This window comes from Eulemur rufifrons, chromosome 15 (assembly GCF_041146395.1).
Source record: "Eulemur rufifrons isolate Redbay chromosome 15, OSU_ERuf_1, whole genome shotgun sequence".
In the NCBI taxonomy this organism is placed as follows: Eukaryota; Metazoa; Chordata; class Mammalia; order Primates; family Lemuridae; genus Eulemur; species Eulemur rufifrons.
In genome coordinates, this window is record NC_090997.1 from 89545896 (window position 1) to 89561831 (window position 15936).

Consider the following 15936-nt stretch of genomic DNA (forward strand, 5'->3'; position numbering starts at 1 on the left):
TGCGTGGGCTGTATAAATTCATACATTTGCTGGAAATGTGACTTTTGGACATTTTATAGCAGGGGTTTCAATGCTGTTAGTGGTGAAATGGAAACTTGAGAATGTGGAGATTAATGTAAACCACATGATAGGTTCAAGGAAAAGGGACATACTCTCTAGTTTCTCGAACGTGTGCTAACTATACAGTGGGGAATGGGAGCCGAAAAAACCACCAGTGAACTTTTAAACCCTCTTGAGAGGACTCAAACGAGCACAATTAGCCCTGAATTGGAGCTGTTCCTGATGCCAGGCCTCTCTAGTTTCTCCCCGAAAAACAGATCCCTTTGCCAGAGAGAATACAACTGGGAGAGCGAAGAGGAGGAGGCACCTTGAGGGTTACCACTAATGAAAGGAAGCTAGAACTATCTTTCTAGTCATTAACTGGTTTACTGATCTGTCTTTCATCATAGAGTCCAAATTCTGTTGGGTTCTTCTAACAATAAATAACCAACAAATTGTATGTTGTGCATGGTTAATGAACTTGAAATAAAAGATTTCTTTTCCCTTCCAGTTCGTTGTCGCAGTGTTCTGGATCATTTATGCCTATGACAGAGAGATGATATACCCGAAGTTGCTTGATAACTTTATCCCAGGGTGGCTGAATCATGGAATGGTGAGTGTATGAAAACAAATGGTTTCCTTCTATTAAATAAAAAATCTATTAAAGAGCTATTTTCTAATTTAGACTTTCCATAGAATCTACCGAAATAGCCATGAAATCTTGGAATATTATAATGAGCAATTACAATTAGAGAAGAATACTGAATGTAAACAAAAAAGCTTCTTCCCATGGAATTGAGTCATTATTCACACTGGGTAGCAGGTGACTCCACAGTTTATTAAGAGGCTGCAGTGCTGTTAGATCATGCACCTAGCTCATTCTGGGATGAATTTAATTTCTGTGCCATTAGAAGGCTTGTTCTTGGAGCCTAAGGTTTGATTCCCACCTACACGACCATTAGCACTCGGCTCCATCTCCACCTCACATCAGTGGGATTGTGTTGGAAATAACTGCTGTGTTTGGACAGTTTCCCCCAAATGAGCAGCAAGGCTGTTATTTTCCCTCGGAGCTCTGTTGCAGGCATTTGGAGGTGTCTTTAGCAATGGAATTGTTTGCCTTGTCAGGTTCTACCCAGTCTAGGCTGTTTGCCTGTGGCTGCAACGCTTTTTCCTTCCTCTCAGTTTAATTCTTTCTGATGCTTTAGCCGTGGTGTTACCTTCACTAGTTTCAAATCAGTTACTTTGGATGGTTTTCACATTAGTTTACGAGATTTGGGGATATATTTTCCGCAGAGAAATTTTTGTATCATCTTCCCTTTCAGCATCTGGAATTGAGCACTGTTTTGTTATTAACTAAGAAGCATGTATTTTGGTTACAGCAATTTTTAGAATATGTCCCAGGGTGTTCCTGGTGAAAAGGGCAACCCATCACAGAAATTATAGGGGAATGAAGAGCTGGAAATCGTGAGTCTTAGGTCCAAAATAAGTTTCCCTTCTGCCCCCAATTTTGGTATATTTTAAGAAAAGTGGTGTGCACTAACAAACAAACATCACTGTACTGAGGGGGTTTGAATAATCCTTTCTTAAGCCAACTCATCAAAAGTGGCACATCTCAGAGAAATGGAATTTTCTTTGAGTTCAATTAGAGCCACCCTGTTGGAGGATTAGCAGGGCACCTCTAGTCTAGTTTCAAACACATCAGCTGGGTCTTGCCCCTTCACCATCTAAAAGGCTTGACATGGCTACGCTGCTCCTCTCCAACTTCTTACTTTTCTTGGATGTGAAAAGCCCTTTCGTAACTCCATGCCTTCGCTGTCTTCTGCCCCAAACGCCCTTCTCATTCTTTCCTGGCAAACTCCTGGTCATCCTGCTAGCTTAGTTCCTATCTTGTTTAAGAAGCCTTTCCTAACGCCCCAAGCAAAATTAGCTATTCTGTTATTTGTGTTTGCACAGCACTTTCGTATCTCTATTATGCATGTCTGTATCCCCACAAAAACTTAAGCTCCTAGTGAAAAACAACAGCTTTTGAACCCTGAGCCCTTTGCCCAATTGCCTGGAATATAGTAGGATCAATACATACTAGGTAGACGAATGAATGCAATATAGCCAATTTTACAATTCTTTGCCAGGCAATACTAATAGCTATTATTTTTTGAGAATTCACTGTGTGCCAGGCACTCTATAGTGATCATATCATTTAATTTTCACAATGGCACAATGAAGAATTATTTCACTTACAAATGAAGAAACTGAGGCTCAGAAAGGTTATATAATTTGCCCCAAATCACTTAGCTCAGGGTGGCACAAGTGGAATCTGAACCCAGACCTATCTGGCCTCAAGTTTGTACTCCTTTTTCTAGCTTACGTTTGATCTGAAACATTAATTGGTTCTTGATAGAAATAGTAACTTTCTGTAGTTTTTACAACTGTAAGTCAAGATAATACAGGAGAAACATCTTCAGGATATTTTGACCTTTAGTTTCAGACTGTGTAGCATAGTTCAGCTGTCTGAAATAAACCGGTTGATAATTAGGTAGGTATTTTAAGAAAAAGATTTCAGGGTATTCATAACTCCCCAAAGCAGAGTTTTAAATGGAGATAGGCTTTGCAAATCCCCCCTTCAAACACTGAGCTAAAAAACATTGTCATGTGTTCAATGAGGGGCAGGCTTTGGTCACAAGGCAGACATATTCTTGTACAAATAGTAGTCATCTTTTGTGACATTATCTCTAAATATGAGGAAGAATAATGTCACCAGATAACTTTCATTAGGTGTCCAAGCTATATGAGGTAAACAGAGACTTCTGAAGCCACTGTCTCCAGTTGAGTGTGAGATAATGTCAGTTACCTTGTTCTGACTATAGCAGTGTGTCAGCTAAGAAAGAAATAATTGCATCATGTGCTGTAGAAATAAAGTCCTGGATTTTTTGGCATGTTGTAAATAGCCCTAAACTGCACAATATTACCTTCAGGCCAGAGAATGAGTCACAACTTTTGTGGATCCTGGTTCTAAATTTTTAATGTTTTAAACAAATGGCTTATTAACTTTGTGTGCAGGCATTAGAACTTTGACTTGCCTTTCTTAATTTTCCCTTGATTCACTTTGATAGCTTAAAGTTTTTATTCTTAGAGGCAAAAACTACTTAGAAACACAAGGAAGACTTGAGTGACATAAATATTTAGGGAAGAGAAAAGATAAATTAGTTAACATGTCAAATCCTCTGAGATAGTATGAGCTCAATAGATTCTTTCACAATGAATTTTGTTTCCTAGTAGAGATGAATGACCATTTCTTTGTTTTTCTTCATGTTCCAATTCATGGTTCCAGAATTACTGAAAAAAAATTGCACATAGTGGCAAAGAAATATTTTGAAATATTAAACAATTTACATTACTCTAATTTTATTTTTTTTTATTTTTTATTTTTTTCTTAATATTCCTGCTAGGTTTCTTCCTTTTTTTTTTTTATTTCAGCTTATTATGGGGGTACAAAAGTTCAGGTTACATACGTTGCCCATGTACCGCCTATCCCCCCAAGTCAGAGCTCCAGGCGTGTCCATTCCCCAGACAGTGCGCATTGCACTCATCATGTAGGTATACACCCATCCCCTCCCCCGACCCCCCACCTCCCTGAGTCAACACCTTCAAGCGTGACCATTCCCCAGACGGTGAGCAACGCACTCATCATGTAGGCATACACCCATCCCCTCCCCCCACCCCCCACCTCAGTCTGATATCCAATTGGTATCATTCCCAAATGTGCATTTAGATGATGATCAGGGAAACCAATTTTCTGGTGAGTACATGTGATGCTTGTTTTTTCATTCTTGGGATACTTCACTTAATAGAATGGGTTCCAACTCTCTCCAGGAGAACCAAAGAGATGTCGTATCATCATTATTTCTTATAGCTGAGTATTACTCCATGGTATACATATACCACAATTTACTAATCCATTCATGAATTGATGGGCATTTGGGTTGTTTCCACATCTTTGCTATTGTGAATTGTGCTGCTATAAACATTCGGGTACAGGTGTCTTTGTCATAGAATGACTTTTGTTCCTTTGGGTAGATGCCCAATAATGGGATTGCTGGATCGAATGGTAGGTCTATTTGAATCTGTTTAAGGTATCTCCATAATGCTTTCCACAGGGGTTGCACTAGTTTGCAGTCCCACCAGCAGTGTATGAGTGTTCCTGTCTCTCTGCATCCACGCCAACATGTGTTGTTTTGGGATTTTTTGATAAAGGCCATTCTCACTGGAGTTAAGTGATATCTCATTGTGATTTTGATTTGCATCTCCCTGATGATTAGGGATGTTGAGCATTTTTTCATATGTTTGTTATCCATTCTTATATCTTCTTTTGAAAAATTTCTTTTTTTTTTTTTTTTTTTTTTGAGACAGAGTCTCGCTTTGTTGCCTGGGCTAGAGTGAGTGCCGTGGCGTCAACCTAGCTCACAGCAACCTCAAACTCCTGGGCTTAAGCGATCCTACTGGCTCAGCCTCCCAGGTAGCTGGGACTACAGGCATGTGCCACCATGCCCGGCTAATTTTTTCTATATATATTTTAGTTGGCCAGATAATTTTTTTCTATTTTTAGTAGAGACGGGGTCTCCCTCTTGCTCAGGCTGGTCTCGAACTCCTGACCTTGAGCGATCCACCCACCTCGGCCTCCCAGAGTGCTAGGATTACAGGCATGAGCCACCGCGCCCAACCTGAAAATTTTCTATTGATGTCATTTGCCCACTTTTTATGAAATGCATAAAACATGATCCTGATTGGCAGTTAAAATATGAGCATTAAATGCTGGAATCATGAATAATTTAATTTTTATAAAAATGTACCCATAAGATTTATGAAATTTCAAATAAACATTTTCAGCTTTGTTTAAATTTTATTTAAAGTTTTAATAATTGTGAATTATAATTTGTATGTTTTTAATTCTAATAGATAATTTTTAATATTTAATTTTAAAATAGGCTTTGTAAATATATGAAAATAATTCAATTTAAATTTTTCACACTTATTTTAATGTATATATTTCGATTAAAACATTCAAATTGCATACATTTTGATTATAATTATATTTTATTTTCAATTGCTCTTTTAGATTATAACTATCAGAGCTCAAATTTTGTGAAATTTCCATTATAATATCATATTTAGTGATTTTTCTGACAGGAAGGCATGAAAAATAAAATTCTGGAATATTTATATTCATATTTATTAAATATCTTAATATTTGTATTTATAACTTATAAATATGTCTTTATTTTACTAACCAATCACATATTTTTCTGTTTTGTTTTGTGAAAATATATCTGACAATATAGGAGGAAAGAACATATTTTGTTTAGTACTTTATTATCTTAATTTGTAACTTTTCTAAAAGTTTATCCGCTTATTTAAATTTTGAATAGGTAACACATACATACACTATGAAATTTAAAGCTGGCACATTCATATACCAGCTATTTAGTTCTTTCTTTTCTTTACATTTACCTTTTTAAGAAAATTTTAGTTTTAATTGACATATAATAACTTTACATATTTATGGGTACAGAGTGATATTTCAAAACATGTATACAATGTATAATGATCAAAACAGAGTAATTGGCATATTTATCATCTCAAACGTTTATCATTTCTTTGTGTTAGGAACATTCAGAATCCTCTCTTCTTGCTGTTTGAAAATATGCAATAAATTATTGTTAACTATTTTCACCTGACAGTGCTATAGAACACCAGAACTTATTCCTCCTATCTAGCTATAATTTTGTATCCATTAATCAACCTCTCCATACCCTCCACTTCCCCCTACTCTTTCCAGCCTCTAGTAACTACAGTTTTCCCAGCTACCTCTATGAGCCCATCTTTTTTAGCTCCCACATATGAGTGAGAACACGTGGTATTTATCTTCCTGTGCTAACTTATTTCACTTAACATAATGTTCTCCAGGCTCATCCATGTTGCCACAAAAGACAGAATTCCATTATTTTCTATGGCAGAATAATATTCCATTGTGTATATATACACCACATTTTCTCTATCTATCCATCTGTTGGTGGTGAACACTTAGGCTGATTCCATATCTTGGCTATTGCAAATAGTGCTGCAGTAAACATGGGGGGTACAGATATCTCTTCAATGTACTAATTCCCTATCCTGTGGATAAATACCCAGTAGTGGGATTGCCAGATCATATGGTAATCCTATTTTTAGTTTTCTGAGAAATCTCCATAATGTTTTTCCATAATGGCTGTACTAATTTACGTTCCCACCAACAGTGTATAAGAGTTCCTTTTTCTCTGCATCCTCAACATTGTTTGTTATTTTTTGTCTTTTTAATAATAGCTATTCTAACTGGGGTGAGATGATATCTCATTGTGGTTTTGATTTACATTTCCCTGATGATTAGTGGTGTTGAGACCTTTTTTTCGTATACTTTGTGGCCATCTGTATGCCTTTCTTTTGAGAAATGTCTATTCAGATCATTTGCCCATCTTTTAATCAGATTATTGGTGTTGTTTTTGCTGTTGTTTGAGTTACTTATACATTCATCTTGTCAGATGAATAGTTTACAAATATTTCTCTCATTCTATAGGTTGTTTATTCCCCCTTTGATTGTTTCCTTTGCTGTGCAGAAGCTTTTTAGTTTAATGTAATCCTATGTGTCTATTTTTGCTGTCATTGCCTGTGCTCTGAAGTCTTAGCCATAAACACTTTGCTCAGACCAATGTCCTGAAGCATTTCCCATATGTTTTTTTCTAGTAGTTTTATAACTTTGGGTCTTACATTTAAGTCTTTAATTCATTCTGAGTTGATTTTTGCATATGAATTCTTTGCCTAGGCCAACATCCAGAAGACTTTTTCCTAGGTTTTCTTCTAGTGTTTTTATAGTTTCAGGTCTTACATTGCAGTCTTTAATCCATCTTGAGTTAATTTTTGTATATGGTGAGAGTTAGGGGTCCAATTTCATTCTTCTGCATATGGCTATCCAATTTTCCCAGCACCATTTATTGAATAGGGTGTCCTTTCACCAGTGTGTTTTTGTTGACTTTGGCAAAAGTTAGTTGGCTGTAGGTATGTGGCTTTATTTCTGGATTCCATATTCTGTTCCATTGATCTATGTGCCTATTTTTATACCAGTAACATGTTGTTTTGGTTTTTATAGCCTTGTAGTATTATTTGAAGGTAATGTGATGCTTCCAGCTTTGTTCTTTTTGCTTAGGATTGCTTTGACTATTCAGGTTCTTTTAGTTTCATATGAATTTTAGGATTGTTTTTTATAATTCTGTGAAAAATGAAGTTAGTATTTTGATAGGAATTGCACTGATTCTGTAGATTGCTTTGGACAGTGTGATTATTTTATCAATATCGATTTTTCCGATCCGTGAGCAAGGGACGTTTCTCTTGTTTGTGTCATCTACAATTTCTTTCATAAGTGTTTTATAGTTTTCCTTGTAGAGATCTTTTACTTCCTTGGTTAAATGATTCCTAGGTTTTTTTTGTGTGTGTGTTGTAAATGGGAATGACTTCTTGTTTGATTCTCAGCTTGATTATTTTTGATGTATAGAAAGGATACTGATTTTTGTATGTTGATTTTGTATCCTAAGACTTTAGTGAATTTGTTTATCAAATCTAGGAGTCTTTTGGAGGAGTCTTGAGGGTTTTCTAGGTATAAGACCATATCATCACAAACAGATAATTGGACTTCTTCTTTTCCAATTGGATGCCTTTTATTTCTTTCTTTTGTCTGATTATTGTGGCTAGGAATTCCTCATTGGTGTATTTGAATGTCACTAGGTCATAGTTGGGGGGAGGAAAGAAGGGGAACTTTTGTGGCAAGGACCAGCCATATCCCACTGATGCACCTGGTCAAACTAAAAGAATTCCATGAGAGAATGTATTCTCTTGTTATGTGCAGAATCACATTCATTATTTGTAGATTCTCAATGTAATTTCTAGGAATCTAGAGCTCAGAACCACAGAACTGAGATGTAGTTTATAAATCTATCTTGGCACTATTTCAGAGAGCATGATCAACTCAGTCTCGAATTTTCAGCATTCAACTGCCCAGCACAAAATTAGTCAAAAAACAGCTGTAATAAAACTTATAGGATCTGAAATTCATAGGGCTTTCATTTTGATTTACACTGGTTTCCAGAAATGAGACTAAAGGAAAATGTCATATCTCTTTTTTTCTATTGCCTACCTCTTTTCTCTCAGCAACCAGTTCTAGAATTTATTTGAAGAAAAGAAGAGGAAAGGGGTAAATAGATGAGTTAGAACAATAGCACAACCTTGTTGTTTAACTGCTACGTTATCCCCAGACTTCTTGAAAATAGAAAAGAAGAAAGAATAATTTTGATTTATTATAATTAAAGATATAAACATATGACATAGAGCACACTTAAATGAATCAGTTCAATATCCAAAATCAAAATTGTTCTTTCCTTGCAACCTATTTATTAGTATCTTTGTATTCCCAGCAACTCGAATAGCACATGACACTCATTATTCATTCACTAAATGTTGGCGATTAAAAGAATGTTTGTGCATTTGCTTTTGAAACTTGGAAGAATGTCACATTTACATTTATATCCTTCTACCACCTTTCTACCCTTGGTCCACTGATGATCAGAGAAAAGAAAAACAGCGGTGATATCAGCAAATGAATAAATTTCCTACCTGTAATGAGGATGGGCATGGACAGTTGTAGGAGGCAGAGCTGTGCATGGCCTGCACATGTGGGGCTGGACTTTGATTTAATTCAATTTAGCAAACATTTATTGAAAACCCATGAGATACAAAGCTCCCCAAAAGATATTGTGGTTTTATAGAATGAGAAAAACACAAAACACATGCCGTTTTAAAGGATAGAAATGGCATGTATGAGATGGAGGAAGGTAAGTGGGAAAACAATTCCAGAAGCCAACAGAGTAGTCCCCAAAGGGCTGTTTTCACTCTGACAAGGAGAAACACTATTGTTATTCTGGCCTGTTTCTTGGTTGCAAAAAATAGAACCATGAACCTTTCTCTTCTTCTGATTACAATTTTAAAGCATTGTCAGTGGAGTAAATATACATTAAAAGCAATAAATAAATATTTAAACTCTAGGAAGATTGCAGACTTTTAGTGATGCTATAACAGGAAAAACCAACGAATGAGACAGTATTTCTGCTTACTGAAAGACCTAATTAATGTTTATAAAGTGCTCTGGGATTGCAAAATACTGCAGAAGGTTAGGATATTATTACCACAGATCTTTAAGCAGACAAGGTCTTGATATTCTTATAATCACAGCAGGAGTTGTTCATTCCCCATGTAATTTATGAGGAGAAAAAAAATGATAAACCCTATCTTCTTCATGCTTGATTTGTCAGTTGTTCTCGTTATGTGTAACTGAACCTCGAGAGAACCTTCATTTAGACAACTATTTATTCTGCTCAAATATTATTTTGACATTTGGTAATTACTAAAGATTTTGTACATCTGTCTTTCCCAGAAGAGAAAGCACTAAATGCTACTTGGATGATCATTGGCTTTGCAGGAGCTCAGATTTGACATTATTCTTTTGGTAGATAACATGGCTTATGGAAAGTTGCCAGTTCTGGGACACACAGGTTGTGCATTTCATTACTCATGGAGTCTGTGCCACCCTGATATTAGATATTTTGTAAAATAAGCTATTGGTTAAAGAAAACTATCATAAACTGGCCTTTCTCAATGTTCCACATGTATTTTTAAGTAACTAAGATGTCTGAAAATTTTTAAAAATAAAAGTAAGAAACTGGAAAAGAGGTCAGAAATTTCTTAGGAACCTCTTTTTACGACTCTCAAATGGACCTCCTCCCAAAGATAATTAAGACCCTAAAGACCAGGATCAAGAAGGAGAGTTACATTGACGGTAAGGCAGATACTTTCAGGATTTCTGCATACTGTTTTTGCTTGTAACCTTTTTTCCATATCAAATTTGATGAATGACAGCTTCTTTCATTGCGAATTTTCATTTTTGGTCATTAGTTCTACCATGTCCAATTCTCCTGTGTTAGGTTTTGCAGATTTAAATTTCAACATGAAGATTTGATTATTCTGTCTAATCAGTAATAATTTTTTTTTTTTTTTTTTTTTTTTGAGACAGAGTCTCACTCTGTTGCCCCGGCTAGAGTGAGTGCCGTGGCGTCAGCCTAGCTCACAGCAACCTCAAACTCCTGGGCTCAAGCGATCCTACTGCCTCAGCCTCCCGAGTAGCTGGGACTACAGGCATGCACCACCATGCCCGGCTAATTTTTTCTATATATATTTTTAGCTGTCCATATAATTTCTTTCTATTTTTAGTAGAGATGGGGTCTCGCTCTTGCTCAGGCTGGTCTCGAACTCCTGAGCTCAAACGATCCGCCCACCTCGGCCTCCCAGAGTACTAGGATTACAGGCGTGAGCCACCGCGCCCGGCCTAATCAGTAATAATTTTTAAGGTATTTAATTTTAGCTATTGCCAATTATATTTTTTATTTGTTATTTCAACCAAAATATGATAAATCAGAAAAGAAATGTATTCTTTTTAAACTGATGTCTGAATAAAGTGTGAACAATTTTGTGAGGCAGAAAGACAAAGAAAACTGGAAGGAGAAAGGGGAGATGGGGAGAGGCCAGGATGGGGAAGGCAGAAAGGTAGGAGAAAAGAGAAAAGAAAGAGAGTGACGTCATGGTGAGAAGATGAGAGGTGGCCCTAGAAAAGAGGCAGACAGGGTAAGGAGTTGGGAAAGGAGGAGACCAGAGGAGAAAGGGAGTTTTAAAATGTTCTGGAATAAAGAAGACACAATGGCAAAGTCAAACTATCCACTTTTTTATACTCTGCCACTTCTGTGGTAGGAGGTTTGGGGATTAATTTATTTTTCTCTTCACTGCCTGGCACAGTGCCTGGCATGTTATAGGTACTCAATAACCATTTGATGAGTCAGTAGATGTTAATGGATCAAGTCGGCCTCCTTGCTGTTCCTTGAACACCCAGGCTCCCTTCTCTTCTTGGAATGTGTCCCCAGAGATTTGCTTGGCTCACTCCTTGAATCCCTCCTCTCCTCCTTTTCAATCATGCTGACCCTGAGCTGCCAACCAGGAACTGCAACTATACCGTACTCCTCGGCTTACCCACATCCTCTAACTCTACTCCCCCGCCCCCACCCAGCACTGATCATCCTTGACACATTATATGGGTTTGCCTACATATTGTATTTATGGTTTATTGTCCATCTCCCTCTGCTAGAATGCAATTTCATAAGGGAAGGGATCTTTGCTTTAGTTACTGATTCATCCCCAGCACCTAGAATAATACCTGCACACTATTGGCAATCAGTGGATATTTGTTGCATGAATGAATTGACCTAGTAATAATATATGTCCATGTTTTCTCTTGTTCTCTTTTTCTCCCACTCTTTCTCCCTTCCCCTTCATGATAGTTAACAGAGAACCACTTCTTTCCTAACTTGTATTTTACTTCATTTCGGTCTCAGCTGCACTGCAGCAACATCCTGCATGCATGACCTGCTGTCCCCCCAGAGAGTGTTTCTGTACATATTATATTGCTACTCCTGCCTGAGAAGGCCTGAACTGATGTGCAAAGAACGTATCCCTGGAACATCTAGGAGCTAAAAGTCAGCCTGGACCAAATTTACTGAAAAGCTCCTCTATGTCTTGATTATTTTATCTGGATATTAATTATTTTCTTTCTAGGGTAACAGTTAGATAATGGCTTTTTAAGGCAATTTCATGCCATCACAAATCCTTTTGTAGAACTAATTTTCCACGCAGGGGTGGAATTCAAGGCTAATATTATCATTTGGCTTATATTCTGCCCTTTTTCTTGCTTTGTTTAAAAGATGAGTAGGCCCAACAGTAGTGTTAGTTCTTCAAAAGGTCTATAAGTTATATTGAGATATTTTGGGGTCAGCAAAACCCCAAGTGTGGTTTATTCAAGTGTTTTCCCCCTAATCCTTAAATCCGTAGATATTTCAAAGTAAACTTAATTCATATGTTTTCCATTGACTTGCCCTTAGGTCTTTACATTTAGGGAGTGGGTGGTGGCAGGCAGGAAGTTACTGTTCTAGGAACTGGCTTCCTTCATCACTGCCACAGACGGATCATTCATTAGCCACAGACGTGGTTCCTTGGTGGAAGTCCATACCTATATCCTTTCCAGTTCCCTTTTAATTGAAGCTCCTACCTCAGCACACATCAGTGTCACTGCAAAAGAAAGGCAAGTGGAAACAAGCTGCATTTTCTATCATAGAACCACAGAATCCCAGAATCTTAGACTTGTGATTCTAAAGATCACCTGGTCCATACGGCTTAGGATGCTAAATCACCTGCACAGCATCCTGGCTAATTACCTTTCAGCCTCTGCTTTGGCATCTCCAGTGCCGGAGCTCCACCAGCGGACCATGACGTGGGGTGGCCTTCAGCTGTAGGGAGGACACCCATAGAGAACTGGAGCTCTTGTTCTTTTCTCCAGCCCAGATCTGTCCAGCCCCTTCATCCATTCGCAGGACTTAATCGCCAGTCCTCTGCATTCCCCTTGTGTTCTCTTCTGAGAGGATCTCACTCTCCCTGTGACTTTAGTCTGCACAGTACATGGGTCTTTCCTGAGTCCAGGCTTCCTGGTCCAACTACCTGTGGGGCATCGCACTCTGCATCGGACACAAGGACCTTAAGATAAACCTGCTGAAACAAAGTCATTCCGTTAACCCCTCCTCTAAATCATGTGACTTGTCTATGTGGCCATCTCAATAATGGTAAGATGCATCTAAAAGCTCCTCTTTCTACCATGTCCCCCACAGTTAGGTGGCAGGTCCTATCAGTTGTGCTTCCAAAGTAAGTCCCAGATCTGCCCCAGCCTCCTCAGTCCCCCATGTCTGCTTTAGTTCAAGATTGCATCATCTCTCAGCTGAGCGGAGGCAACAGGCTCATCTCTCATGCCCCGGCCTCCCCTTCTTTCTTCCTCAGTCCCCTCCCCACGTTGCTGCCTGGGTTAGCCTTCTCCAGGTTGTGGAGATGGCAAGACTGCATGGATGGGCTCCTGGATCCTCATCGTATCTGCACCCTTTTGTATCCGAGTCATATAGAAAAATGGTCAGCTAAAGAGAAGCATTAATTCATTGGACCTAGTAATATATCTGATTATCCTGCATCTCCAGGTGCTGCTGCTCACACTGCTGCTGTCTCTATGAGTCAGGATACACAGACTGGGGTTAGTGAAATGCCTTTCTACACCTGCCCTCTGCCAGCACTACACACACTCGTATGTCTTTTTTGCTTGGTTCTTTTCTCACACCAGGTTAACCCAAAAAGAGCCACCCATTTCTGTAGGCTGCACTTCTAAATGGATGCGGACATTTGAGCCACGTGGAAAAGGGGACTGAATCAAAGTGACCTCTCGGGTTTTGTCTGGTTTTATCATTCTGTGAAGACAGTTTAGTGTAAATGATGTACGAGGTTAGTCAGAATGAAGTTCTCTGTTCATCAGTCTTCTTAAATTTCTCCACTGCGTTCTTCTTGTGGGAAACTTACACAGCTTGTTGTGGGAATTCATGAGGTTGACAATGGAACTTCACAGATAGTGCAGTGCCTGCCCCATAGTAGGCCCAATACGTATAAATCTTATAAAATAAAATAAAATCTCCCCATAGCTAATGATTTTGACTTATCATCATATAGTAAGCAGCAAGTTAGTGCCAATCTCTATCTAAAGCTTTAAGGAAAAATGCCCCACTGGAAATCTTGTATTTTTAGCAACACTGAATTTGTAGATACTCCTAACATAAAAAATTAATGAAATTCCTTAAAAGCTTATATAAAATGTAAGATATTTATCCTGGGACAGAGAATTCAAATCTTTCTTATTTTTAAGCATTTCCCCTGAGTTGTACCTATTGGAAAGAGCTTTGCTTAAACTCAGAATTTGACTGCTAATATTCACACATATGGCAAATATGAACTAATCAGACCACAGATATTTTGCTGCATTCCACAGTGTCTCATTTATTTGTTTAATTTGCAGCTATAGCAACTAGATTCCACCACTCTAGGCTTTTACACAGCTCTACAATATGATCAGCTTGGTTGAAGTTTGGCACTTGATGCTGTGCTCAATTGAAGACATATGCACAACCTCACTTACCACATTTTTTAACCTGTTTTTCACACTGGGTAGATCTGTAATATTTGCATAAAAATTTGAAAAGCAACCTTCTGCAAGGAGAGTAGGCAATTAAAAGATGTTGCGACCTTCTTTTACACAGCATTTCAAAGCTTAATGTTTTCTTGGCATGCTTTGCAAACGCCCATCTGACTTTGAAGCAGGCTGCCTCTCCACAGCTCCAGCAATGACTAAAGGATTGACCTGGTGCCACGCATGCTGCTCTGCACAAGAAGGGCATTTGGAAATGACCTTGAAATGGAGTTTTGCCAAGTTAATGAAATACAGGGCCTTCAAGAAGTGCCATTTCACAAGAGATATACAGAAGGGTATTTACAGCATTGTCAAAACTCAGCCCTTTAATTTGGTATTAAATTACCATGAGTTTTTAAGCTATGTAGGAATGATGCTCAGTCTTGATTTTATTAGTTGCACTTTGTAACAGGTTGGAAAAATTAGGTAATGGAGAAAATTGGCATCCCACTGTTGTTTTTCTTAGGTGATTTTTTTCAAACATTTGCTGAAGAAAAAGGGAGATGTTTAAAGTGTACAATTTTAAATAGGGAGATGAGCGTTTAGTATAAAGAATGAGCTGCAAATTAGGATGAAGTTAGTGGACAGAGAAAAGATGAGAGGAGGAGGTATCTCTCTTTACTTGTAAACTGCCCACTGACACGATTCCAACTCACCAGATTTAGGCTCCGGGAGGGGGACATTTCTTTATCACAGTATGCACACCCATAGAGTAAACAGTTGTTGCTGTTTAAACATATTAATTGGTATTGACACCAGTTGTTGCTCTATGGGGTTTTCCATTTTACTTAGTGATGTTTTTATGTTGGTGCATAATGTCGCCTGATTGTACTTCGCATGCTGGTGAGGTGGGCTGACATTTCCCGATCTGTATAACGTGAAGCTGTGCTTTCACCTTATCTGGAAGTCAGAGTTGGTGTGACATTGGAAGGTCCCTTTCAGCTTTCCTTGCTGTGACCTCCTTCCATAACCATGGTGAGGCTGAGACAGTCCAAGTTTGGGGCAGTCAAGGTGGGACAGCAGAAGAGTGTTGGAAAACAAGTCATATATTCCCTTTAGCCAGCTCTCAGATTTTTCCACAAAATGAGATTCTGCATAGCTTTAAAAAAAAATAAATAAGACCATTCAACCCCTCTAGAGCTCTATAAGGGGACTGTAAAAAACCTCTGGCCATTCTTATTGTTAAAGTTTGATAATCTTCATGAAGTAATTCTGGGACACATACACCTATATGATCAGGGAAATAAACTGTCAATAGCAACTTTCCAGAACATTCCTTTTTACTTTATCTTGGATTTTTCAATATGAAATTTGATATTTCTGTAGTTTAAACTGGATTCACTAAAATGAAGGCATTTTTGTCCTCATAAGCTCAAACCTTCCAGACTCATCATTTTGTAGAGTTACATAAGTAAGCCATGCAACCAAGCTAAAAGTCAAAATTATGGTTGTTTGCACAACTGTTCACATTTTATATATTAATAGTAACTTATGTTAAAACCAGTAATGTATTCGCAAAAACAGTTTTTGCATGCAGTAATTTATAGTGAAATCAAGCTTGATGATTTTTCATTCAGTTTTGCTAAGTATCATATACTAAATTATTTGCTTGTGTTTTCTTTTTCCCAATTACCTATACTTGGTGAGTTTACTTGGAAAGTTCTGGC

General features: G+C 37.9%; 1 protein-coding gene across 6 annotated transcripts in view; it reads left to right on the forward strand.

The window, feature by feature from the left end:
• The window catches only part of AIG1 (androgen induced 1), a 227578-nt gene that overhangs the window by 74944 nt on the left and 136698 nt on the right, over positions 1-15936 (forward strand). For all 6 annotated transcript variants that reach the window (XM_069488967.1, XM_069488970.1, XM_069488965.1 and 3 more), the window contains one exon: positions 551-652. In XM_069488967.1, coding sequence (XP_069345068.1) covers positions 551-652 — 102 coding nt within the window. The remainder of the gene's footprint in view (positions 1-550; positions 653-15936) is intronic.